At 51.3% G+C, this 25649-nt stretch overlaps 1 protein-coding gene across 1 annotated transcript in view; it reads right to left on the bottom strand.

Annotated features, from left to right (window-relative positions):
- The window catches only part of LOC147678645 (uncharacterized), a 432022-nt gene that overhangs the window by 98484 nt on the left and 307889 nt on the right, over positions 1-25649 (bottom strand). The window contains exon 8 of the mRNA XM_086946616.1: positions 12726-12734. Coding sequence (XP_086802742.1) covers positions 12726-12734 — 9 coding nt within the window. The remainder of the gene's footprint in view (positions 1-12725; positions 12735-25649) is intronic.

The raw sequence follows: 25649 nt of genomic DNA on the forward strand, positions 1-25649 counted from the left end.
AAACAACTTGCAAACACTCTGGGGGCCTATTTGGGCGCACAGAAAAGCTCAAGCAAGGCAGAGTCAGAATTCAGGATGACATGAGGCCATGTCAAAGCCAATAGTAAGAGCTTCATAATACTTCCCAATGTACAATACAATGCAAGTGTGCACCACTGCTCATAACACTGCACGTCGAGATTCAAAAAGTACATTCCACACCTCTCTCTCACTCATGCTTTCAAATGCACATCCAACACGTTCTGTTCTTGGCAAGGCTGTTCTAGTCTGTGACAGCTCGCACTGTAAGACTACAAGATTATTAGAAAGAAACCTTCAAGAGAAGCATATGCAGGATGTCGTACATTCATGCTAAGGTAAAGTAAAACACCAAAGTCAATTAAAAAGATTGTAGTCAAAGGTCATCACGTGGTGTCAGACCATAAGAGTGCCTCTAGCACTACAAGTGGGAATAGTATGCCCAGACGTGGGTCCCGTGCTCACTGCGCCACTGGATTCAAGCTATCCTGGCTAATGAGGGGTGATAACCCAAAACCGGTCCCAGGATGCTTCTTTCTGGTCCAAGGAGGACCTGGCTTGGCAGCTCAGGCTGGACTCTTCCCATGAGGAGCAGGGTCAAAACTGAGTTCCATATGGCTGGGTCCAAACTGGGTTGGCGTGATGAGGAAAGGAACAATGGATTAAACCCAGTTCTTTGTGACTGGGGGCAAATGTTTGTATTGTTCAGCATTCTGTCCATCATTTGTTCTTTTTGCTATTGTTACCCTAAGTGGGAAGGGTATGCCAAGACGCGGGTCCCGTGCTCACTGCTCCAATGGATTCAAGCTAGCACGACAGATGAGCGAGTTACCCCAAAACCAATCCCAGGATGCTACTTAACGGTCAAGGGAGGACATGGCTTGGCAGGTCGGGCTGGAGACTGTTCCCATGAGGAACAGGGTTAAGACTGATTTGCATATGGCTGGGTCCAAACTGGGGTGGGGTGGTGAGAAAAAGAATGATATATCAAACCGAGATCTCTGTGACTGTTTGCACTGTTTAGTATTCCAGCCATCATTTGTTCTTTTTGCTTTTGTTACCCTGTGTGAGAGGGTATGTCCAGAAGTGTGTCCCGTGGTCACTGCGCCACTGGATTCAAGATATTCTGGCTGATGAGGGGTGATACCCTGAAACCAGTCCCGGGATGCTTGTTTCGGGCCCAGAAAGAACCTGGCTTGGCAGTTTAGGCTGGATTATTCCCATGAGGAGCTGGGTCAAAGTTGATTTGCATATGGCTGGGTCCAAACAGGGGTGGCGTGATGAGCAAAAGAATGATGCATTAAAGCAAATGTTACTCCTCGTGTAACGATATATCTGTAAAAGACATTAGTTAGTGATAGATTCCTTATCTTAGAATATCCCCAGACTGGATCCGGAAAATTTTTCGTCAGCAGTACCCCTGCGCATCGGAAGGTGACATTGTGCGGTTCCACGTCCGTCGCAGGCGTCGTATGTGCCGAGATGACGTCACGGACACTTCTTAGGTGCCACCCGGGCGCGCTGACATCAGTTCTGTACACGACTTTCCGCACCAGGAACTCAGAGCCATGCAAGAAACAGACCACTGGTGCCATGAAACTAGGGCCCTGAAAGGGATGACCTTAACCCTAGAAATCAGTTCGCAGAACAGGGAGGATGGGTGGGGCGGTAAGTAATCTAACACTAACTAATGTCTCTTACAGATATATCATTACACAAGTAGTAACATGTGCATCTGAAAGAGACACGTTAATGATAGATTTCTTCCCTTAGAATAGATACCCCAGCAATACCAACCCCGGAGGTGCGTCTGCAAACAAGATTATACCAGAAATTCACGGAGAACAGAAAGGCCAAAAAAGCCGTCTCTCCGGACTTGACTGTCAAGGCAGTAATGCTTGGTAAACTAGTGCAGCGAGGCCCACGTAGCAGTCTGACAAATGTCCTGCAAGGTAATGCTGCGTCCCAAGGCAGTAGTGGCTGCCGTTGCCCTGATAGAATGGGCACGCAGCCCCACAGGAGGCTCCTTCTTAGCCAACAAGTAACCTGCTTTGATGCACAGAACGACCAACCGAGAGATTGTTCGTTTGTGCACGGCCCGACCTTTTTTGGTGCCCAATCAGCCAACAAAAAGTTGGTCATCGACCCAGAACTGTTGTGTGCGCTTCAGATATAACGAGCAAAACACACAAGATGATGGACGGAATGTTGCACAATGGCAAAACACTGTGCACTACGCCACTGGAGTCAAGCTATCCTGGCTGAAGACGGCTGATAGCCAGAAACCGGTCCTAGGATGCTTGATTCCGGTCCAGGGAAGATATGGCTTGGCAGTTTGGGCTGGACTTTTCCCATGAGGCATAGGGTCAAGACTGATTTGCATATGGCCATGTCTGAACTGGGGTGGCTTGGTGAGCAAAATAACGATGGATTAAACCCAGATCTGTGACTGGGGGTTAATGTTTTGTCATTGTGCAACATTCCGTCCATCATCTTGTGTGTTTTGCTGTTCACCCTATGTGGGAAGGGTATGCCCAGACGTGGGTCCCGTGCTCACTACGCCACTGGAGTCAAGCTATCCTGACTGAAGACGGATGATAGCTAGAAACCGGTCCTAGGATGCTTGATTCCGGTCCAGACAAGACAAGGCTTGGCAGTTCAGGCTGGACTGTTCCTGTTAGACCTGTCTGCTTCTGGGAAGACTCTAACCACCATGATTTATTTTTGTCCCCCTTAGCCTCCCAGACTTTCTATTTTTATTTTTACATGTGTCCATCAGGAGGTTTTTTTTTATGCTGTCAGGGGGCTAGGTGTCCCTTGGCGATGACGCCATTTTTCCCTCATCACTTGTGAGGCCTAGTCACCCCCTTGAAACCTAAGGGATCTCCAGAGACCTAAAATGGTGTCCACCAACTGCCATAACGGACACTACTGGAGAACAGGTCCATAGGATAGCATCAAGGAACTTTCTGGAACCTACTAGAGACTTCTGCAGGTCTCAGGCCAACCTATATAAGGCCAGTGACCAGCAGCCATTTTGTGCTGACCCCAGAGTAGAGGAGTGAGGCAGTGGTGAGAGGAGGTGGACACACTGAGAGCAGCTAGTTTGTCACTGAGGCTGACAGTTACTTCAGAGGATTGTTCCCCCTTCAGCCTTTGACCAATCCCTCTCTCAAAATATCCACTATTGGTAAAGAAATTGAGCTACTTGAGGAAGCAGCCACTCACAACTTGGAATCCCAATAAATCCACTCAGGAAACCCCTGACTGAAGATATTCCTGGCTACCCCTAATCAGCGCTAAGCTTACCAGGGACGCGGAGCAGCTGTAGTGAGTGCGGGGGTCTGTGGCACCCTGGTGACCTGTGGAGCGAGGGCGCCGTGTATGGACATCCTTCCTGTGAAGCCCAAGTGAGTGGTGACTGGAGGGAAGCAGCGACGCTGCTTTGATCGGCATCGGGACCCCGGGGGCACCGGCCGCGTCAAAAGCGAAGAAATCGGCGCTTCCGCGCATGACCAACAATCAGACGCTTCTCGTGTGGCAGGAGGGGCCTATGATCGGGCAGGCCCAGGAGATCAGCGTCGACGTGAGGTGCAGCGTCCTCCCTGGGAGCCAGCGCGCAGAAACGGAAGGAAAGTGAGCGCGATCGCGCATGCCCAGCTGAGGAGTGTCGTTTTGGGAGACCCGATCGCGTCAGAGCACCGGTAGCCGTTTTCCCCGTCCAAAGGAGGCAGAAGCGCCACAGCGGACGCCACAGCGAGGTGCCTGGGGACCAGGGAAGCCTTCCTCGTCCTTCCTCGACCGCCGTCTGCTGCCTGGTTTCAGCGCGAGGGGAGAGAGCCCTCGAATCACCCCCAGAAGCCTACAAGTAAGCTGGGTAGTGTGGGGACGGGAGGCAGCAGCGCCAGGGAAAAGATACAAGACAGTGGGGCTGCAGCTGAGACTTAGACTGAACTGCCCCAGGAAGCCTAAGTGAAGAAAACGGGCTGGTGTTCAGCTTAATAACAACTTCAGAGTCCCAAAAGTAACTGGAGTAAAGAGGAGAAACCCTTGTAGTTTCTTAATAAATTGGAGGGAAAGTTCTCCTGTTAGCCAATGGAGCCTTTGAATTAGAGTGAGAGGAATCTAGCTAAAATTGTTGTGTCTCTCCCTTTAGCCACATTGCGGATTGGGTATGCAGAGAGGAACTATACCCAGGTCATTCTGTGAGTTAAGCAGAGCTTAGGAGCTGTGGGGTAATGTACCTGCTAAGGAATCTTTGAATATATATTGCACTGTCAGGCTGCATTTTCCTTTCTGTAAAGTTCTAGTGAAATATATTGTGTCCTGAATAACCCTAAACCTTAAATGTACCATTGATTCTTAAATTCTGAACAGGAAAAATATTGAATGTGATTTGAAATCTATGAGAACTGTATAAATTAATTATATACTGCATTTATTTAAAACAAGAACAAGAAAGAATATTATTTTTATAAAAGGTAACGGTATTTTTCCAAACAAAGGTGTTGTGTCTTTATTTTAGTGGTTCATCACTGTGTTACTGTGGGTAAGACTTGTAAGTACTTAGCCAACGCCTGGAGTTAGCTGTAGACCACTACTGTGCCAAGCTACCATATGTAGGCTAGGGTAATCTAGGTCCAACATAATTGGTGTTTCAGCGGTGGGATAGCGGATCTGTACTTACACTTGCTTATTAGTAACACAGTGCCAACCACGAGACCCCACCTGGAGTTTTCTCCCTGCGGCCCTCCTAATTTACGTTTTTGATTTTTCTAAATTGACTTCTGGCGGTGGGTGGAGGTTGACCTCAAGTCACTCTGTGGATTTCTCCTGTATAGCATTTATTACTTCAAATAAGAATGGAGGTAAATGTGGAAGAGCTAGACAATTATACTGTGAACCAATTGAAAGAATGGTGTCAGCAGCAGGGGGTGTTCTTCAAGAAGGGCGCCAGAAAAGTTGAGCTGCTGACCAGTATTCGAGCATGGGTAGAGGCTCATTCCGGGGAGGAGGTAGATCCTGAAGAGAGTGACAAGGACACTGTCCTGGAGACCGCAACACTGTACCAGGCGGGAGGGGAGAACCTAGTAACAGGTCCTAGAACACCTTCTAGAGTGGGCAGTAGTGTGTCAGAGAGGGGCCTGACCGACGCCGAATTAGAAGACAGGAGGGAGGAGAGGAGGATGAGAATAGAACTAGCCAGGATGGACATGGTGAGGGAGGAAAAGAGGTTGGAGCATGAGCGGACCATCAAGGAGATGGATTTGCAAGCCCTAAACTTACGTACCCCCAAAGCAGAGAATGGTGGCAGCGATAACCAAACCAACACCCGAGAACCTAGACCGTACCTACCAAAAGACATTATGGCTTGTTATGTACCCAGCGACGACATTGCTAAATGGTTAGCCGCCTACGAGGTCTCGCTGAGGGCCCATGGGATTCTGGAAGTCCACTGGGGAGGTGGGTTATACAAATACATGCCCCCCACTGGCAGGGATACCCTGTTGGCCCTTGACACGAGTGAACAGACCTATTATCCGGCTATGAAATCAGCACTGCTTAAGAAGTTTGGGTTGTCCCCTGAGAAATATAGACAAAAGTTCCGGGGCAGCTACAAGCTGGGTACACAAAACTGGGTAGATTTCTTGGACTACGCCAGGAAGGCCCTGGAGGGTTGGGTAAGAGGCAGCGATGTAGGGGACTATGAGGGACTATATGACCTCATACTCAAGGAACACCTACTCGAGAAGTGTCTTCCTGAGCTTAGACAGCATCTGGTGGACAGCAAGCTGACCAGCCCCAGGAAGCTTGCTGAGGAGGCGGACATCTGGGTTAGTACCCGGGTGTCGACTAAGGGGACTGGAGGGAATTCCCAGAAGCAAGGACAGGGCGCCCCCCAGAAGAAAGAGGGAGGGGAAACTAAGAGGGAGTTCTCTAAAGGGCCACAAAATACTTCGCAAGGAAGGGGCAGAGGATTCATCCCCAAGAGTAACCCCCCTCGCAACCCTACCCCTGGCCAAAGCCAGCAGCCAAGGGTTGTTCATTGTTTTGAGTGTGGTGGTGTGGGACACTATAAAGGAGATGTGAGATGCCCAAAGAGACCACCCCCTCCCACTGGAGGAAAAGCCCCGGGAATCACTAGTGTAGTGCTCGGGGAGGAGATGCCTTTGGTTAATGGAGGGGAGCGGGCGGGTGTCACTTTAGTGTCCCTGGGAGATAAGGAGATGGTTCCCAAGACCCAGCTGCCCTCTAATACTATTAAGTATGAGCAGTGGGTCACCATCAATGGCCGTAGAGGGGAGGCTCTGAGAGACACAGGAGCCAGCATGACTATGGTAAGGAGTCAGCTGGTATCTCCAGAGCAGGTCATCCCAGATGTACTCCATCCCGCCGTAATGGCTGACGGCAGATTGGGCCACTACCCTGTGGCTGAGGTTCCCTTTGAGTGGGGAGGGGTTGCAGGTCCACTTCGAGTTGCCGTAAGCCCTGCCGTGCCTGTTGACTGCCTGTTAGGGAATGATATGGAGCACAATGCTTGGAGGAGGGTGGAGTACCAGACTCACTCTGCGATGCTGGGACCCCCTGACTGGACTTGTGTCAGCACAAGGTCAGCAGCTGCCCGAAGGGAAAAGTTGCTTACGCTGGAGCCTGGAACAATGGCCCAGCCAGCTGCCAGAGAGGAGAAGGACAAGAGGCCGGAGGACCCTGCCTCGACATCTCCGCCTCGTGAGACAGCTGGACCACCTGCGGAGGTGGATCTGGAGTCCACAGGGGAGAATGTTGCTTCCCTGGAGAACCTACCCATCCCTACTGAATGGCATGTGGAGGGAGGTCCTTCCAGGGAAGAATTCTGTGAAGCTCAGAAAGAGTGTCCTACTCTCGAGGGGCTGCGGCAACAGGCCAACGCCCAGGCAGCAGGAAACATTGAAGGGAGCTACCGGATTTACTGGGAGGATGGACTCCTCTACAGTGAGCCCAAGGCACCTGGCCACGGTTCAGCCAGAGCCTTGGTGGTCCCTCAATGCTTTAGAGCCTTTCTACTGGAATTGGCTCATGAGATACCATTGGCAGGACATCTAGGGCAGGACAAGACCTTTGCCCGGCTTGTCCCCCACTTCTATTGGCCTCGAATGAAAGTGGCGTCTGACACATACTGTCGGACGTGTGTGTCCTGCCAAGCTAGTGGGAAAACAGGAGTGAAGCTTAAAGCTCCCCTGGAACCACTACCTGTCGTTAGCACCCCCTTTGAGAGGGTGGGCATCGACATTGTTGGGCCATTGGATCCACCAACTTCAGCTGGTCACCGGTTCATACTGGTTTTGGTGGACCATGCCACACGGTACCCAGAGGCCATACCTCTGAGGACCATCACTGCACCTGTGGTGGCAAGGGCCCTGATGGGGATCTTTACCCGAGTGGGTTTCCCCAAGGAAGTTGTGTCCGACAGGGGGACTAACTTCCTTTCAGCGTACATGCGGGCTATGTGGAAGGAGTGTGGAGTTACCTATCGGTTTACCACTCCTTATCACCCACAAACCAATGGTCTTGTGGAAAGGTTTAACAAAACCTTGAAAGGTATGATCAGGAGTCTACCTGAGAGCCTGCGGAGGAAATGGGACATCCTCCTACCCTGTCTCTTGTTTTCTTACAGGGAAGTGCCACAAAAGGGAGTGGGCTTCAGCCCCTTCGAACTTTTGTACGGGCACCCTGTACGAGGACCTCTCAGCCTGGTGAAGGACGGATGGGAACGGACTCCCAGAAAACTTCCCCAGGACGTGGTGAGCTACATGCTGGCCTTCCGGAGCCAAATGGCTAAGTTGTGGAAGCAAGCTTCAGACAACTTGGAGGCCAGCCAAGCAGTGATGAAAGAGTGGTATGACCACAACGCTCACCCAGTGGAACTGGAGCCTGGACAGAAGGTGTGGGTGATGGAACCTGGAGAGCTAAATGCCCTCCAGGACCGTTGGACAGGCCCCTTTGAGGTGTTGGAGAAGAAGGGGAAGTCCACCTACTTGGTGGATCTTAAAGCCCCAAGGCAGCCCCACAGGGTGCTGCATGCCAATCGCCTCAAGCCACATCATGAGAGGCCCGCGGTTGTCTTGATGATGGTAACCGATGGAGCAGAGGAAGAAGAAAGCGAACCTCTCCCTGATCTTCTCTCGTCCCAAGAAAAGGATGGGTCGGTGGAGGGAGTTATTCTCTCGCCATCCCTAACTCCTGAACAGCAGAGTGATTGCCGCCAGATCCTGGGGCAATTTTCTTCTCTGTTCTCCCTTGTCCCAGGTAGGACCCACCTGTGTACCCATGACGTGGACACAGGAGACAGCCCACCTGTGAAGTCTAAAATCTACCGGCTGTCGGACAAGGTGAAGGCCAGCATCAAGGGTGAAGTCGCCAAGATGCTGGAGCTGGGAGTGATTGAACCTTCTGGAAGCCCTTGGTCTAGCCCGGTGGTTTTGGTACCAAAGGCTGCCCCACCAGGCACCACACCTGAATTGAGATTCTGTGTGGACTACCGAGGCTTGAACTCAGTGACCAAAACTGACGCCCATCCTATCCCCCGGGCGGATGAGCTGATTGACCGGCTGGGAGCTGCCCAATACTTAAGTACTTTTGACCTAACTTCAGGGTACTGGCAGATTTCCCTTACAGAGGAGGCGAAGGAAAGGTCAGCCTTCTCTACACCTGAGGGACACTACCAATTTCGCGTGATGCCCTTTGGGCTCAAGAATGCCCCTGCCACTTTTCAGCGGCTGGTGAACAGGGTCCTTTCTGGACTGGAAGCTTTTTCTGCTGCATACCTGGACGACATTGCTGTCTTCAGTAGCAGCTGGGAGGACCATTTGCAGCATCTGCAAGCTGTTCTGCATGCCCTGCAACAGGCTGGATTAACAATCAAGGCCAGCAAGTGTCAGATCGGACAGGGGTCGGTGGTGTACCTAGGTCACTTGGTGGGCAGAGGGACGGTGCAGCCCCTCCAGGCAAAGATCGAGGCTATCATTGCCTGGGAGCCCCCCAAGACTCAAACAGAGGTCCGAGCCTTCCTGGGCCTCACTGGATATTACCGTCGCTTCGTGAAGGGGTATGGCACTATCGTGGCCCCTCTCACTGAGCTTACTTCCAAGAAGCAACCCCGACGGGTAGTCTGGACGGAGGCTTGCCAGCGAGCCTTCATGACCTTGAAACAAGCATTGTGTTCCGCCCCCATTCTCAAGGCCCCTGATTTTGCTAGAGAATTCATTGTCCAAACAGATGCGTCAGAACATGGCATTGGGGCAGTGTTATCGCAGCTAAATGATGAGGGCTTGGATCAACCCGTGGTCTTCCTGTCCAGGAGACTACTCCCCAGGGAAAGGAGGTGGAGTACAATTGAGAGAGAAGCCTTTGCGGTGGTTTGGGCTCTGAAGAAGCTGCGACCATACCTGTTTGGTTCACACTTCCTAGTTCAGACTGACCATCGCCCCCTTCGATGGCTGATGCAAATGAAGGGGGAGAATCCCAAGTTGCTAAGGTGGTCCATCTCCCTACAGGGAATGGACTTCAGGGTGGAACATCGACCTGGGGCAGACCATGCCAACGCAGACGGTCTATCCAGGTATTTCCGCCTTAGTGATGAGGACTCCCAAGGGGTTGGGTAGTTCTCCCCACTTTCAGCTGGGGGGGACGCGTGTTAGACCTGTCTGCTTCTGGGAAGACTCTAACCACCATGATTTATTTTTGTCCCCCTTAGCCTCCCAGACTTTCTATTTTTATTTTTACATGTGTCCATCAGGAGGTTTTTTTTTATGCTGTCAGGGGGCTAGGTGTCCCTTGGCGATGACGCCATTTTTCCCTCATCACTTGTGAGGCCTAGTCACCCCCTTGAAACCTAAGGGATCTCCAGAGACCTAAAATGGTGTCCACCAACTGCCATAACGGACACTACTGGAGAACAGGTCCATAGGATAGCATCAAGGAACTTTCTGGAACCTACTAGAGACTTCTGCAGGTCTCAGGCCAACCTATATAAGGCCAGTGACCAGCAGCCATTTTGTGCTGACCCCAGAGTAGAGGAGTGAGGCAGTGGTGAGAGGAGGTGGACACACTGAGAGCAGCTAGTTTGTCACTGAGGCTGACAGTTACTTCAGAGGATTGTTCCCCCTTCAGCCTTTGACCAATCCCTCTCTCAAAATATCCACTATTGGTAAAGAAATTGAGCTACTTGAGGAAGCAGCCACTCACAACTTGGAATCCCAATAAATCCACTCAGGAAACCCCTGACTGAAGATATTCCTGGCTACCCCTAATCAGCGCTAAGCTTACCAGGGACGCGGAGCAGCTGTAGTGAGTGCGGGGGTCTGTGGCACCCTGGTGACCTGTGGAGCGAGGGCGCCGTGTATGGACATCCTTCCTGTGAAGCCCAAGTGAGTGGTGACTGGAGGGAAGCAGCGACGCTGCTTTGATCGGCATCGGGACCCCGGGGGCACCGGCCGCGTCAAAAGCGAAGAAATCGGCGCTTCCGCGCATGACCAACAATCAGACGCTTCTCGTGTGGCAGGAGGGGCCTATGATCGGGCAGGCCCAGGAGATCAGCGTCGACGTGAGGTGCAGCGTCCTCCCTGGGAGCCAGCGCGCAGAAACGGAAGGAAAGTGAGCGCGATCGCGCATGCCCAGCTGAGGAGTGTCGTTTTGGGAGACCCGATCGCGTCAGAGCACCGGTAGCCGTTTTCCCCGTCCAAAGGAGGCAGAAGCGCCACAGCGGACGCCACAGCGAGGTGCCTGGGGACCAGGGAAGCCTTCCTCGTCCTTCCTCGACCGCCGTCTGCTGCCTGGTTTCAGCGCGAGGGGAGAGAGCCCTCGAATCACCCCCAGAAGCCTACAAGTAAGCTGGGTAGTGTGGGGACGGGAGGCAGCAGCGCCAGGGAAAAGATACAAGACAGTGGGGCTGCAGCTGAGACTTAGACTGAACTGCCCCAGGAAGCCTAAGTGAAGAAAACGGGCTGGTGTTCAGCTTAATAACAACTTCAGAGTCCCAAAAGTAACTGGAGTAAAGAGGAGAAACCCTTGTAGTTTCTTAATAAATTGGAGGGAAAGTTCTCCTGTTAGCCAATGGAGCCTTTGAATTAGAGTGAGAGGAATCTAGCTAAAATTGTTGTGTCTCTCCCTTTAGCCACATTGCGGATTGGGTATGCAGAGAGGAACTATACCCAGGTCATTCTGTGAGTTAAGCAGAGCTTAGGAGCTGTGGGGTAATGTACCTGCTAAGGAATCTTTGAATATATATTGCACTGTCAGGCTGCATTTTCCTTTCTGTAAAGTTCTAGTGAAATATATTGTGTCCTGAATAACCCTAAACCTTAAATGTACCATTGATTCTTAAATTCTGAACAGGAAAAATATTGAATGTGATTTGAAATCTATGAGAACTGTATAAATTAATTATATACTGCATTTATTTAAAACAAGAACAAGAAAGAATATTATTTTTATAAAAGGTAACGGTATTTTTCCAAACAAAGGTGTTGTGTCTTTATTTTAGTGGTTCATCACTGTGTTACTGTGGGTAAGACTTGTAAGTACTTAGCCAACGCCTGGAGTTAGCTGTAGACCACTACTGTGCCAAGCTACCATATGTAGGCTAGGGTAATCTAGGTCCAACAGTTCCCATGAGGCACAGGGTCAAGACTGATTTGCATATGGCCATGTCTGAACTGGGGTGGCTTGGTGAGCAAAATAACGATGGATTAAACCCAGATATGTGACTGGGAGTGAATTGTTTGCCATTGTGCAACATTCTGTCCATCATCTTGTGTGTTTGCCTCTTCACCCTATGTGTGAAGGGTATGCCTAGACATGGGTCCCGTGCTCACTAAGCCACTGGAGTCAAGCGATCCTGGCTACAGTCGGCTGATAGCCAGAAACCGGTCCTAGGATGCTTGATTCCGGTCCAGGGAAGACATTGGCAGTTCGGGCTGGACTTTTCCCATGAGGCACAGGGTCAAGACTGATTTGCATATGGCCATGTTTGAACAGGGGTGGCTTGGTGAGCAAAATAACAATGGATTAAACCCAGTCATGTGACTGGGGGTGAATGTTTTGGCATTGTGCAACATTCCGTCCATCATCTTGTGTGTTCAGATATAACGAGAGTGCACGTTTTGGGTCCAGACGGTAGAGCCTCTCTTCCTCTTTTGAAGGATGCGGAGCCGGAAAGAAGGTGGGCAAAGTGACGGTCTGCCAATGTGGAAGGGTGTGACAACCTTTGGCAAGAATGAAGGACGAGTCCTTAAAACCACCTTGTCCAGATTAACAGAAAGAAAAGGAGGTTTAGAAGAACGAGCCTGGAGCTCACTCACTCTTCTGGCAGAGGTGATAGCTACCAGGAAAGCCATCTTTAGAGTGAGAAAATGGAAGGGACAGTTATGAAGGGGCTCAAAGGGAGCGTACATCAGATAGATCAAGACAAGATCTAAGTTCCATGAGGCATTATGAAAGGCACAGGAGAAAACATGTGTGTAATGCCTTTGAGGAAGCGATTAACAACCGGGGACTTAAAAAGAGAAGGCAGATCTGGAAGCCGTAGGAAGGCGGAGATGGCCGAAAGATAACCTTTGATAGTGACCAGAGTAGAGCCCTGCTGGGCCAAAGAAAGAAGTAACAGAAGGACCTCGGAAAGAGGGTCAGAAAGAGGATCCACAGCCTTCGCTGGGCACCATGCCATAAACTTGTTCCACCTGCAGGCGTATACCATCTTAGTGGAGGGATGCATGGCTGCCAGAATGACATCACAGACTTTGGGAGGAAGATCGAAAGCTGTCAACTGTCGCCGCTCAATCTCCACGCATGGAGGTGGAGGCTGGACAGGTTCGGGTGGAGGACCGTCCCCTGCTGCTGCAACAGAAGATCCTCCAGAAGAGGCAGGCGGATCAGAGGATCAATCGCCATGGTGAGTAGCTCGAAATATCTGTATCTTCGTGCCCAATCCGGAGCCACAAGGATGACTTGAGACTGGTCGCGCCGAATCTTCTTAAGCAGTCTGGACAGAAGTGGTATAGGCTGAAAGGCATACAACAGACCGCAGCCCCACTCCGTCACCGAGTGATTGCCGCCTTGGAAATTCAAACGCGCAGAACTTATGACATTGCGCGTTCTCTTCGGTGGCGAATAGATCTAACCAAGGCTCTCCCCACTGCAGAAAGAGACCTTGCGCCACGTCCAAGTTCAGATGCCATTCGTTATCCATCATGCACCGGCGGCTGAGTTAGTCTGTCATGGCGTTCAGAGAACCTGCCAGGTGTTGAACCACCAAGGTAATGCCTTGATGTTCCAGCCATGTCCAGAGGCGCAGAGCCTCCTGACATAGGGTCCACGACCCCACCATGCCCTGTTTGATGCAATACCACATGGCGGTGGTGTTGTCCGTGAACACCTGCACTACACTTCCCCGAACAGAAGGAAGGAATGCCTTCAGTGCAAGTCAGATCGCCCGAAGCTCCAAAAGACTGATATGGAGCCAGGCTCCGCCGGAGACCAGAGGCCTCTGATTTCCGCCTCTCTCAAATGGCCGCCCCATCCCAGGAGGGACGCATCCGTCACCACTGCTCCGGTTGAGGAAGGGAGAGGGATATGCCATTGACCCAATCACGATTCGTGAGCCACCGCTGCAATTGTCGGGCAGTGCCTCAGAGATCTGAACATGATAGGACAGGTTGCCCTGATGCTGTGCCCACTGGAACTTTAGGTCCCACTGCACAGCCCGCATATGCCATCTGGCATGTTGCACTAGCAGGAAGCAGGAGGCGATCAGGCCCAGGAGCCGGAGGGTCACCCTGACTGAAACCCGGTATAGAGGCTGAAAGATTCTAATTATAGTCTGAATATCCCAGACTCGCTGCTTGGGAGGATAAACCCGAAACTGAGTCGAATCCAGAACCGCTCCGATGAAGGGGAGCTTCTGAGAGGGACTCAGGTGCGACTTCGGCACGTTGATGGAGAACCCCAGCAAATGCATGAGGTCGGCCGTAGTCTGGAGGTGGGAGACGACTGCCTGGGACAAGCCCGCCTTCAACAACCAGTCATTGAGATAGGAGAAGACTGAAACCCCTGATCTGCACAGGGGTAGTGGTAAGGCCGAAGGGGAGCACAGTAAACTGAAAGTGCTCTTGGTCTACCGTGAACCGCAGGTAACGCCGGTGGGCTGGCTGGACAGGGATATGAAAATATGTGTCCTGCAAGTCCAACGCTACCATCCAGTCTCCAGGGTCGAGGGCAGCTAAGACCTGAGCCAGAGTCAACATCTTGAACTTCTCCTTCCGGAGGAAGCGGTTGACGTTCCTGAGGTCCACTGAAGACCTCCAGGCCTCCAAGCAAACCTGCCGAAAGATAGAGAAGAACTGGCTCTGCGTACAAACACCGGACAGCTATGCAGCCCACAAGAACGCCACCCGCAGACACCACCACCTCATCAGATCCGCCAAAAGGGCATACTTTAAAAACCGCCTAGACAACAACACACACAACAGCAAAGAGCTCTTCAACATCATGAAGGAACTCTCCAACCCCAGCTCCAACACCAACAACATCCCACCTTCGCAAGACCTATGCGACTCGCTGGCCACCTTCTTCCATCATAAGATTGCAGACATCCACAACAGCTTCAACACCACGACCGCCCAGACAACCACTGAGACCTCAGTCCCCAAGACAACCATCTGCACCAACCGCCTGCTCTCCTGGACCAACATAAACGACGACAACACCATCAAGATCATGAACACCATCCACTCTGGATCCCGGTCAGACCCATGCCCACACCACATCTTCAACAAAGCCAGCACCGCCATCACACCCCATCTCCGAAAAGCCATCAACATTTCCTTCGAGACAGGAACCTTCTCCGAGAGCTGGAAGCATGCCGAGATCAACGCCTTACTCAAGAAACCCAAGGCGGACCCCAAGGACCTCAAGAACTTCCGGCCCATCTCCCTGCTCCCATTCCAGGCGAAGGTCATCAAGAAGACAGTCAACAAACAACTGACCCGCTACCTCGAGGAGAACAGCATCCTGGACACGTCCCAGTCCGGTTTCTGCAGCAACCACAGCACCAAAACTACCCTCATCGCCGCCACCGATGACATCAGGTCCCTGCTAGACAATGGAGAAATCGCGGCTCTCATCCTCCTGGATCTGTCCGCTGCCTTCGACACAGTCTGCTACCGCACACTATGCACATGCCTCCACGACACCAGGATCCAAGAGAAGGCTCTGGACTGGACCACCTCCTTCCTCTCCGGCAGAACACAGAGCGTTCGCCTCCCCCACTTCTGCTCCGAAGCCACCAAGATAATCTTCGGCGTACCCCAGACCTCATCCCTCAGCCCAACGCTGTTTAACATCTACATGGCTCCGCTCGCCCGCGTCGCCCGACTACACGACCTCAACATTATCTCTTACGCCGATGACACCCAGCTGATCCTCTCCCTCACCAAGGACACCATCTCGCCAAAACCAACCTCCACGAAGGAATGAAGGCCGTCGCCGAATGGATAAGGAACAGCCGACTGAAGCTGAACTCGGACAAGACGGAGGTCCTCATCCTCGGATCCACCCCTTTGACCTGGGACGACTCCTGGTGGCCAGCCACACTGGGAACAGCTCCAACACCTATCGACCACGCACACAACCTAGGGGTCATCCTCAACTCCACCCTCTCCATGACTAAGCAGGTCAACACAGTCTCTTCCTCTTGCTTCAACTCCCTCCGCATGCTCCGCAAGATCTAAAAGTGGATCCCCACCGAAACGAGAAGAACGGTCACCCAGGCCCTCGTCAGCAGCAGGATGGACTACGGAAACACCCTCTATGCAGGAGCCTCGGCCAAACTCCTGAAACGGCTTTAACGCATCCAGAATGCCTCTGCACGCCTGATCTTCGAAATCCCTTGCGGCAGCCATATCACACCACACCTGAGAGACCTGCACTGGCTCCCCGCCGACTAGAGGATAACCTTTAAGCTCCTGACCCACACACACAGGGCACACCACAACACCAGACCAGCGTACCTCAACTGACGACTCAGCTTCTACATCCCCACCCGCCAGCTCTGCTCCGCCGACCTTGCCCTCGCCACAGACCCCCGCATCCGAAGAGCGACCTCCGTTAGCAGATCGTTCTCCCACCTCGCAGCCAGGACCTGGAACACCCTCCCCATCCATCTGCGGCGGAACCAAGACCTGCTGACCTTCAGAAGACTTCTCAAGACCTGGCTCTTCGAGCAGTAGCAGCATTCCCCACCCCCCAGCGCCTTGAGACCATCACGGGTAAGTAGTGCGCTTTACAAATGCTATGATTGATTGATTGACTGAGGTCCAAGATGGGGCGCAGGCCCCCTTTCTCCTTCTTGGGGCCCAGAAAGTAGTGGGAATAACAACCACGTCCTACTTCTGGCTCAGGAACGTGCTCAATGTCCCCCTTTGCCAAGAGGGCCGTGACTTCCTGTTGGAGAAGTGCAAAGTGATCCCCCGACATGCGGTGGAACTGAGGTGGCATGGCTGGGGGGGCAGACGAAGGGGAGGGAGTAGCCCCTTCGGACGATTTGCAGCACCCACCTGTCCGAAGTGACAGAATGCCAGTGGGGAAGGCGATGGCGGATCCTGCCGCCCACCGGCTTGGGGTGCACCCCAAAGCTCAGACTAGGAAGGCTTTGAGGCAGATGCTGCAGGCGTGGAGGTGGACTGACCCACACACTACTCCACTGTCCCACCGCGGCGGAACCACATACGCGGCCGCTCTGAGGTTGGTTCTGCGCAGGCTTTTGGCTGAATGAACATATCGGGCGCCCATTCGATGGCCCCTAAAATTATGAAAAGCAGACGTGGCTGGGCTCTTGGTGGAGAGACCCAAGGACTTGGCCGTAGCCCGGGAGTCCTTAAAACGCTCCAGCGCACTATCTACCTTATCGCCAAACAGGCGGGTACCATCAAAAGGCATGTCCATAATGGAACTATGAACAACCCCTGAAAACCCAGTGGACCATAACTAGGGGTGGCGATGGAGGGCCACTGTGGTGGAAATCTCCCAACCCAAAGAGTCTGTGGTGTCCAGTCCACACCAGATAGCGAACTCTGCTGCATCTTTTCCCTCAGCCACAGCTTGGCAAACTACTACCCGAACTTCCTCCGGACACGTTGGCATCGTCTGCACAACCGAGTCCCACACAGCGTGAGAGTAGCAGCCCAAGAGGAATGCAGTGTTCACTGACCGCAGCTTTAAGCTGACAGAGGAAAACAGTTTCTTGCCAAACTGTTCCAGCTTCTTAGATTCCTTATCCAGCCGGCGGTAGGGAATCCGCTTTGGGAGGTGGAGGCTTGGATGACCAGGCTCTCCGGAGTTGGGTGGGTCATTAAAAAGGCAGGGTCACACAGGGCCTAGCGACGACGCCTAGCCACGTTCCTATCTACAGGGACCCCCGTGACTGGCCTAGACCAGGTGCCCATCAACACATCCGTGAACGCCTCATTGAACAATAGCAGAGGCTCCATAGAGCTTGCCGCCAGCTGAATGACTTCAGTGAGGAGGTTCGTTTTTAGAGTTACCATAGGCAGGTCAGCTGCTCTGCGAAGCACCACAGTGTATGTGACGCCCTCTTCATGGCCACAGCAGGAGGAGAAAGGAAACCAGGCTCAGAGGAGAGGTCAAAGCCACCTGCATCTCCACTGCCCACTCGTGTTCTGACTCGCACTGCCGTGCAAAAGGGCCCTCAGACCCCTCCCAGTCGTCCCCCTCCTCCACTGCCCATGGCACAGGCGGTGGGGGAGGGACAGGGGAATATAAATGGTCAACGGCGCAGAGATCAACATCGGTCGGCGCCGCTCCTGCTCCATATCCCAGTTAGGGTCCCAACCTGGAGCAAAATTGTCCGGAAACCCGGGCAAGGACGGAGGTGGAACAAACGGAATCCATTGCAGCCCCGACGGCAAGGGAGGGCCCTCAGCTGAGACCGCAGGGCCCAAAGAGCCAGGCAGGAGCCCATGGCCTGAAAAGGCTGTCCATGGCAGCAAGAAAATCTTGCACCTGGGCCGGAGTCGCCGACGGATCCGGATAAGGCGGGTAGGCCGCGGGACTCACAGGCTCCAACGGAGCCGCGGGGGAGGTACCCTCGGCCCCCTCGTCTGTGTCCGGCGACCGACGGGGGGACGTCGGACAGCGTAAGCACTTCTTCGACTTCTTATGACGTCTTACCCGTTTCTGAGTGTGAAGACTTCGACCCCGGAGAGCAATGATGATGGCTCCGCAGTCGGTCCCTCGATCGATCCCTGGACCTCGAACGGCGCACAGACGACTGTCGGGCCTCCAGAAGCTTACGGGACCACTCCTGCAAGGCCTTCAGAGCCATGGCCAGACAGTTGGAACATGACCGGAAGTCATGGTCTCGCTCCAGACAGTAGATACGGACGCCATAGGGGTCAGCGACCGACATCGTACGGCGGCAGGCCCCGCAGGATTTAAACCCAGGCATCCCTACGTGGCACCAGGAGTCAAAGACTCAAAAGAGTGGAGACAAATGTCTCAATAAAGTTAGTCAAAAAGTGACAAGGGTACATGCTCTAACCGAATCTGCGCCTGCCGGTGCGGAAAAAGAAAGAAATGACGTCAGCGCGCATTGGTGGCGCCTAAGTAGTCTCTGTGACGTCATCTCTGCGCATACGACGCCAGAGACGGACGCGGAGCCGCACAAAGCCGCCTTCCAACGCGCAGGGGTACTGCTGACAAAAACTTTCTGGATCCAGTCTGACGCCTGGGGATATTCTAAGGTAAGGAATCTATCACCAACTTTCAGATCCAAGATCTTTGTGAATGGGGTTGAATGTTTGCATTGTTCAGCATTCCATCCATCATTTGTTAGTTTTGCTTTTGTTGCCCTAAGTAGGAAGGGTATGCCCAGCCACTGGTCCCATGCTCCCTGCACCACTAGATTCAAGCTAGCCTGGCTGAAACCAGTCACTGGATGCTTGTTTCGGACCCAGGTAGAACCTGGCTTGGCAGTTCGGGCTGGATTATTCCCATGAGGAGCTGGGTCAAGACTGATTTGTGTATGGCTGGGAGCAAACTGGTGTGGCGTGGTGAGCAAAAGAATGATGGATTAAACCCTGATTTTTTGACTGGGGGTGAATGTCTGCCTTGTTCAGCATGTCGTGAATCATTTGTTCTTTTTGCTTTTGTTGCCCTAAGTGGGAAGAGTATGCCCAGATGTGGGTCCCGTGCCCACTGCGCCAAAGGATTCAAGCTATCCTGGCTGATATGGGGTGATATCCCAAATCCAGCTCCAGGAAGCTTGTTTCCGGTCCTGTGAGGATCTCGCTTGGCATTTCAGGCTAGACTGGTCCCATGAGGAGTAAGGTCAAGACTGATTTGCACATGGCTAGATCCACACTGGGCAGAGGTGTGGTGAGCAAAAGAGCCATGGATCAAACCCAGATCTTTATGACAGGGGGTGAATGTCTGCATTGTTTAGCATTCCGTTAGTCATTTGTTCTTTTTGATTTTGAGTGGGAAAAGTATGTCCAAACATGGGTCCCGTGCTCACTGTGCCACTGGACTAAACTAAGCCTGGCTGATGAGGGGTGATACCCCAAAATCGGTCCTAGGATGCTTGTCTCTGGTCCAGGGAGGACCTGGCTTGGTAGTTAGGGCTCGACTGTTCCCATGAGGAGCAGGGTCAAGACTGATTTGCATATAGCAGGGTCCAAACTGGGGTGGTGAGGTGAGCAAAAATTATGGATTAGACCCAGATCTTTGTGACTGTAGGTGAATGTTTACATTGTTCAGCATTCCATCCTTCATTTGTTCTTTTATCTTTTGCTGCTCTAAGTGGGAAGGGTATGCCCAGATGTCGGTCCCCTTGCTCCCTGCACCACTGGAATCAAGTTATCCGGGCTGATGAGGGGCGATACCCCAAAACCAGTCCCAAGATGCTTCTTTCTGGTCCAGGGAGGGCCTGGCTCAGCAGTTTTGGCTGAACTTTTTCCATGAGGAGCAGAGTCAAGAGAGACTGATTTGCATATGGCTGTGTCCAAATTGGGATGGTGGGGTGTTCAAAATAACAGTGGATTAAACCCAAATCTTTGTGACTGGGGGTGAATGTTTGCATTGTTCAACATTCCGTCCACCATTTGTTCTTTTGCTTTTGTTGCCCTAAGTGGAAAAGGTATGCCCAGACGTGGGATCCGTGATCACTGCACCACTGGTTTCAAGCTATCCTGGCTGATGAGGAGTGATACCCCAAATCCAGTTCCAGGAAGCTTGTTTCTGGTGTATGGAGTACTAGCTCTGCGATGACCTAAGAAGAAAGAAGGCATCCCGGAAGCAGAACATGCAGAGTAGCCTGAGGATGATGTCTATCTTGGCCCCAGCCCTACTGGCCTGTCTCTAGCTTCGAAGAGCCTGCAATCAAAAAGGCAACCAGTTTTGTAGCCGGCAAGCTCTAAAAACCCTGGGAGGACTTCTACCTTATATAATGTCTCCAATCTCTAGTAGACAGCAGATCTGTTCAGAAGAAATCAACTATAAGGACTCCTGTGCCATCTTGAACCACGAGTCCCCAAAGCTTGGCTCTTGCAACCGATCTACCTACCTGCAAGCAGTGTGGCTTCGAGCAACCCCAGTTTCCGTTAAAAAGCATTGGCCGAAGCCCGATTTTGACCTCTGCACCCGGCCTCCCCTGTGCCACTGGTGGTGCAGTTTCGGTACTCACCTGACCCTTGCCCATTGCTGACCTTTGGTCCCAAAAGTCTGGATAACCGATTATTGTTCTCCTCCATAGGATAACATTGAAGTACCATATCTTATTGCGAAGATCTTGGTCTTAAAATAAAATACAACCAAAGCTTTTTTTCCTAAAATTGGTGTGGATCTCCTTTTTTGAGTTGTGTGTCCATTATTGGTCAATGTTGTGCACTCCTTTGTGTTATGCCTAAGGCTGCTCCCCCACACTACCACTAATAGAGCACTTTGGGTTTTACATTGAGCCCTGTACACTTTTTGGGAACCCCTGGACTCTGTGCTTGGTATACCTACCTAGTGGCATACCATATACAGAGCTAGCTTCCTACAGATGCTACAGCTTATTAAGTGTACTAAGGTAAGTCCAATGTTATCCTGAGGGAGGAAGAGTTGTTCACTACCAGGACATCTAAAACTAACAAACGAAGCCATAATGCATGTGCAAAAAAAATGCAAAAAAACAACGAGAGAAAGGGATACGGAAACAGGATGAAGACAACGATGACAGAAAAGAGGAGAAATAGGAGGCAGAGGGCGAGAAAAACGAGAGACAGCGAAAAAAAACAAGCATACACTGCATTCCACATGGAAACACATGCAATAGTGTGGGGGCCCTTTCTCGCCCCTCGGTGTGAGGATATGCTTGCTGCTCTGACTACAACATCCAGAATGCATCTGGGATACTAATCTAGACAGCCAGCTGTTAAGGGGGTAAAAATAATAGCTTCAAAGAAGGAAGTAGTCTAAAGAGGAAGATCCCAGGACGGCCAAATAAGGAGGTTGTGGAGATAGAGGGGTGGGGGTATAGGAAAGAGAAAGAATTAGACAGGAGAGGTTGGAGGGGAGTGGGGGGGGGGGTGGAGAGGACAGAACAAGAGGTGATTGGGTGGGAAGGGCTGGGAAGAGAAGAGGGGAGGGGAGGGCGGAGGCGGGGAGGGGAGTGAAGGCTAGTTAAACTTTAAGAGGGAGAGAAAAAGAAAGGTGTGAGAGAATGGGAAAGAAGGAAACAGAGAGTGAAGAGAGATGTCAAAGAAGATTGTGGGTAGGGTTAAAATACGGATGGGGAGAGTGGTCAAAAAAGAGTAGGGCAGAAAATAAAAGAGGGCGTCAGAGAGTGGGCAGAAGGTGCAAGGGTGTGAAGCAGAGGCAAGAAGGGAGAGGGCAGTCGAAGGCGGGGGGGGGTCCGGGGGTCTGGGAAGAGGGGTTCCGAGTAACACGAGAAGGGGGTCTGGGGAAGAACCGCCGACTGTTGGGAGAGAAAGGGCCGTCTGAGGGCAGGACTGGGGAGGGAGAGATCAGCTACTCTGGAAAGAGTGAAGGGGGGACCCTGGAGCAGAGAAGAAGAAAGTGTCTGAACGGGGCAGAGAGATGGGGCTGAGAGGAAGAGAGGTGTCTGAGGCCAGGACTGCAGTGAGGGAGGAGGCATTTGGGACAGGCGAAAGGGGCCCCAGTGCAAGAAGGAGGTGTGCACTGACCAGGGCACGGAGACGGGCTAGAGAGGAGAGGAGAGGGAGATAGGGCAGTCATAACAATAACAACTGGTACGGGAGCAAAGGACAGCACAGGCACCATAATGGATTAAATAAAATGTTTAACAACTCTGGATCTCATTCCACTTAGAGACTTTTGTTTTTTAACATAGTGTGCAAATGTACAACAAGAGAGGCTCACATGAGTAACACAAAATTGTTACAGTAAGTACTTGACCCCAAACGAAGCCATAATGCGTGCGCTAACCAAAAAAAACCAATGAGAGATAGCGGGATATGGAGACAGGACAAAAGACGAGGATAACAGAAAAGAGGAGAAATAGGAGGCAGAGGGTGAGAAAAACGAGAGAGACAACGAAAAAAAACAAGCATACACTGCATGCATGCAATAGTATAGTATGCGATGGTTTAAAAATAAAGTCGCGTACAAGCATACAATGCCATTCCACACGGAAACGCAAGGGATGGTTTAAAAAAAAGTGTGATGGTTTAAAAAAGTGCAGCAAGTTAATATTAAGCCTACTCTGTCACTCCGCAAGTAAGAGATCCAATCCCGCTGGGCGTGGCCTAACAAGGACTGGGTGTCAACCAGGAGGGGCTACAAACAATCAGCAAACTCGGATCGGAATAATAAGTGACGAGAAACGACACATACCAATCTAACTTGGAGGCGGATCTAAAACACGGTTTCGGATTCCGTATTGATTCCAAGAAGCCCTCGCATGGCGAGAGCTACGCATGTGCTGCTTTTGCCAGGCCGAGACCTAAAAAGGAAGGTTTGGGTGTGTCAAAAGGTTTATTTTGCCAGGTCGTCGTGGCAGTTTATAATTACACACACAGGCTGCAAGGATATGCCTGAGGCATGTTTAAAAGGCTACTTAAGCAGGTGGCACATTAAGTTCTGCAAACCCATTGTAGCATTTAATTTACAGCCCGTAGGCACAAGTAGTACGCCTTTACTCGGAACTTGCATGTAAATTGAATATGGCAATTGGGTATAAGCCAATTCTACCACATTTAAAGGCAGAACACAAGCACTTTTGCACTGGGTATCACTGGTAAAGTAGTCAGGGTCCTAAAAGCCACCAGAAATGGGTTCAAAAGAATGGAGGGTAAGGGCAAAAGTTTTAGGGATGGCACTGCAGAAAGGCCCAAGTCCAACAGATCATAACAAGCTCTTATTACAGAAATGTTTGGCAATGTTTGAAATGGGATCCCTGGCTGGCCAAGGCTCGCGTCAAAGTCAGTCAGAGACCACCACTCTAAGTCAGGGCAAGGGAGTCACACGCCAAGATAACCCCTGCTCACCCCCTTGGTAACGTGACACTAGCAGTAAGGCTAAACTCAGAGGCAATGTGAGTTAAGTGTTTGCGCACGCACCCCGAGCAACAAAACCCAAGGCCCACCACAAAGGAAACTCCACACAAGGTTATATATAAAAAATAGCCTTTGTATTATACCAAAACACATTAGATAAAAACACACACTTTACAATGTGCCAGGCACGGGCAGAATTTACATGGGATATGTACAGGACAGGGCCACATGGACCACTGTCAGGAATAGGTACTTTTAGAACTCAAATACTTGGTAGAATTACACTTAGGACCTAGAATATAAAATCACTGTAGCACAAAATAGAGCACACACCCAGTAATCACTGGGAACAGGTAAGTACCGCCTACGCAACCCTAACCACCTTAGGAGAATATTACGCAGGGAACCAGGACCTCACTAGCAACACCTGTATAGGAGAAAAACAACCACCTAAGTATCACCATACATTTAGGGGTATAGGCAAAGGAACATTTTACACATGATGCATCCTAACATTCAGAGGTGTAAGAACAACAATTGTGCAAAAATCACATTAGTCATGCCTGTGACTGTAACCAGGCCAACTGGCCTCGTTGGGGCTAGGACGCCCTGTGTCCCAAAGTCAGGGGGGCCTAAACGTAGCAGCTGCCCACTAAGTGCTGGGCAGCTGTAGGGACAATGATGGGGCCAACGTGGGAGCCTCACAGGCTCTGAACAAAGGAAATGCCCCCTAGAGCCTCCGTGGCTCTGAACAAGGTATGCCCCTGGAGCCCTCGTGGCCCTAAACAATGCAAATGCCCCCAAGAGCCTTGTGGGCTCAACGAATGTAAATGTAAATGTAAAGAGCACTTTTATAGCGCACCTATCACTCCAAGGAGTATCTTGGCGCTCAGACAACCAGATGACAAGGTTGAGGGAAAGAGATCAATTCGATGGAGAATGCTTTACACTTTACACCAATGCTCTGCAGGCCACATCTGTGAGAGAAAACACCCAAGTTTTTAAAGCTTTCCTAAACTGAGTTTCGTGGGACAATGACCTAAGGTAAGGTGGAAGCTTATTCCAAGCCCTAGCACCCAGGACGAAGAGAGATTTTCCTCCTTTGGTAGCCAGTCTGAATCTGGGGATTATTAGTAGGTTCTGACTAGCAGACCTCAGGCAACGGGTGGGATGGTACCGTTTAAAACCGTTACACAGATATTTGGGCCCTTGCTGTTGAAAAGCTCTAAATGTGATCAGCAAGATCTTAAATAGGATCCTTTTGCCAATTGGTAGCCAATGCAGCGCTTTAAGCGCAGCTGACGCAGATGACTTACGGGGCCAGCGTAGCACCAGCCGGGCAGCAGCATGTTGGACCATTTGTAGCCTATGGAGTACAGACTTATTGACTCCAGCATATAGGCTGTTACAGTAATCCAGCCTCAAAGTTATTAAGGCAACTGCGACTGATTTTCTGGCTGACAGAGGAAGAAGGTCAAAAAACTTCCTCAGAGATTTAATTATGTGGAAACACATACCAGCTACGGCCACCGCTTGCTGTTTAAAGCACAATTGGTCATCAAATTTAATGCCAAGGTTTCGAGCAGATCAGATGGTATCAGGGGGGACTTCAGCACCGTCCGGCCACCAGTTTTTCGGGGAAAACAGATTTTGATTTCCGTAAGGCAAGATCGCCGTCTTGCCGGAAGTGCATTTGAGGTGGTTCTCAGTCATCCATTTAAATGTGGCTGTTGTACCAGGATAAGCTGGGTGTCATCTGCATATGATATTGTACTAATATGAAATGATGCATTTAGCTCAATCAGGGGTACCATGTATAGATTAAAAAGAACAGGGCTTAACCTCGTGCCCTGAGGGACCCCGGAGCTGATGACCTTAGCTTCCGACTGGAATTTGCCCAGAACTGTAATTTGGCGTCTGTTGTTTAGAAAGTTCCTAAACAAACCCAAGACTGTCCCTCCTATTCCTGCGGCCACCAACCGGTCCACTAAGATGTTATGTGAAACCGTGTCGAGGGCTGCCCAAGATGCTGCCGCCGTGGGAGTCCCCCCTCTGGGGACT

The sequence above is a fragment of the Lissotriton vulgaris genome, chromosome 12 (assembly GCF_964263255.1).
Source record: "Lissotriton vulgaris chromosome 12, aLisVul1.2, whole genome shotgun sequence".
In the NCBI taxonomy this organism is placed as follows: Eukaryota; Metazoa; Chordata; class Amphibia; order Caudata; family Salamandridae; genus Lissotriton; species Lissotriton vulgaris.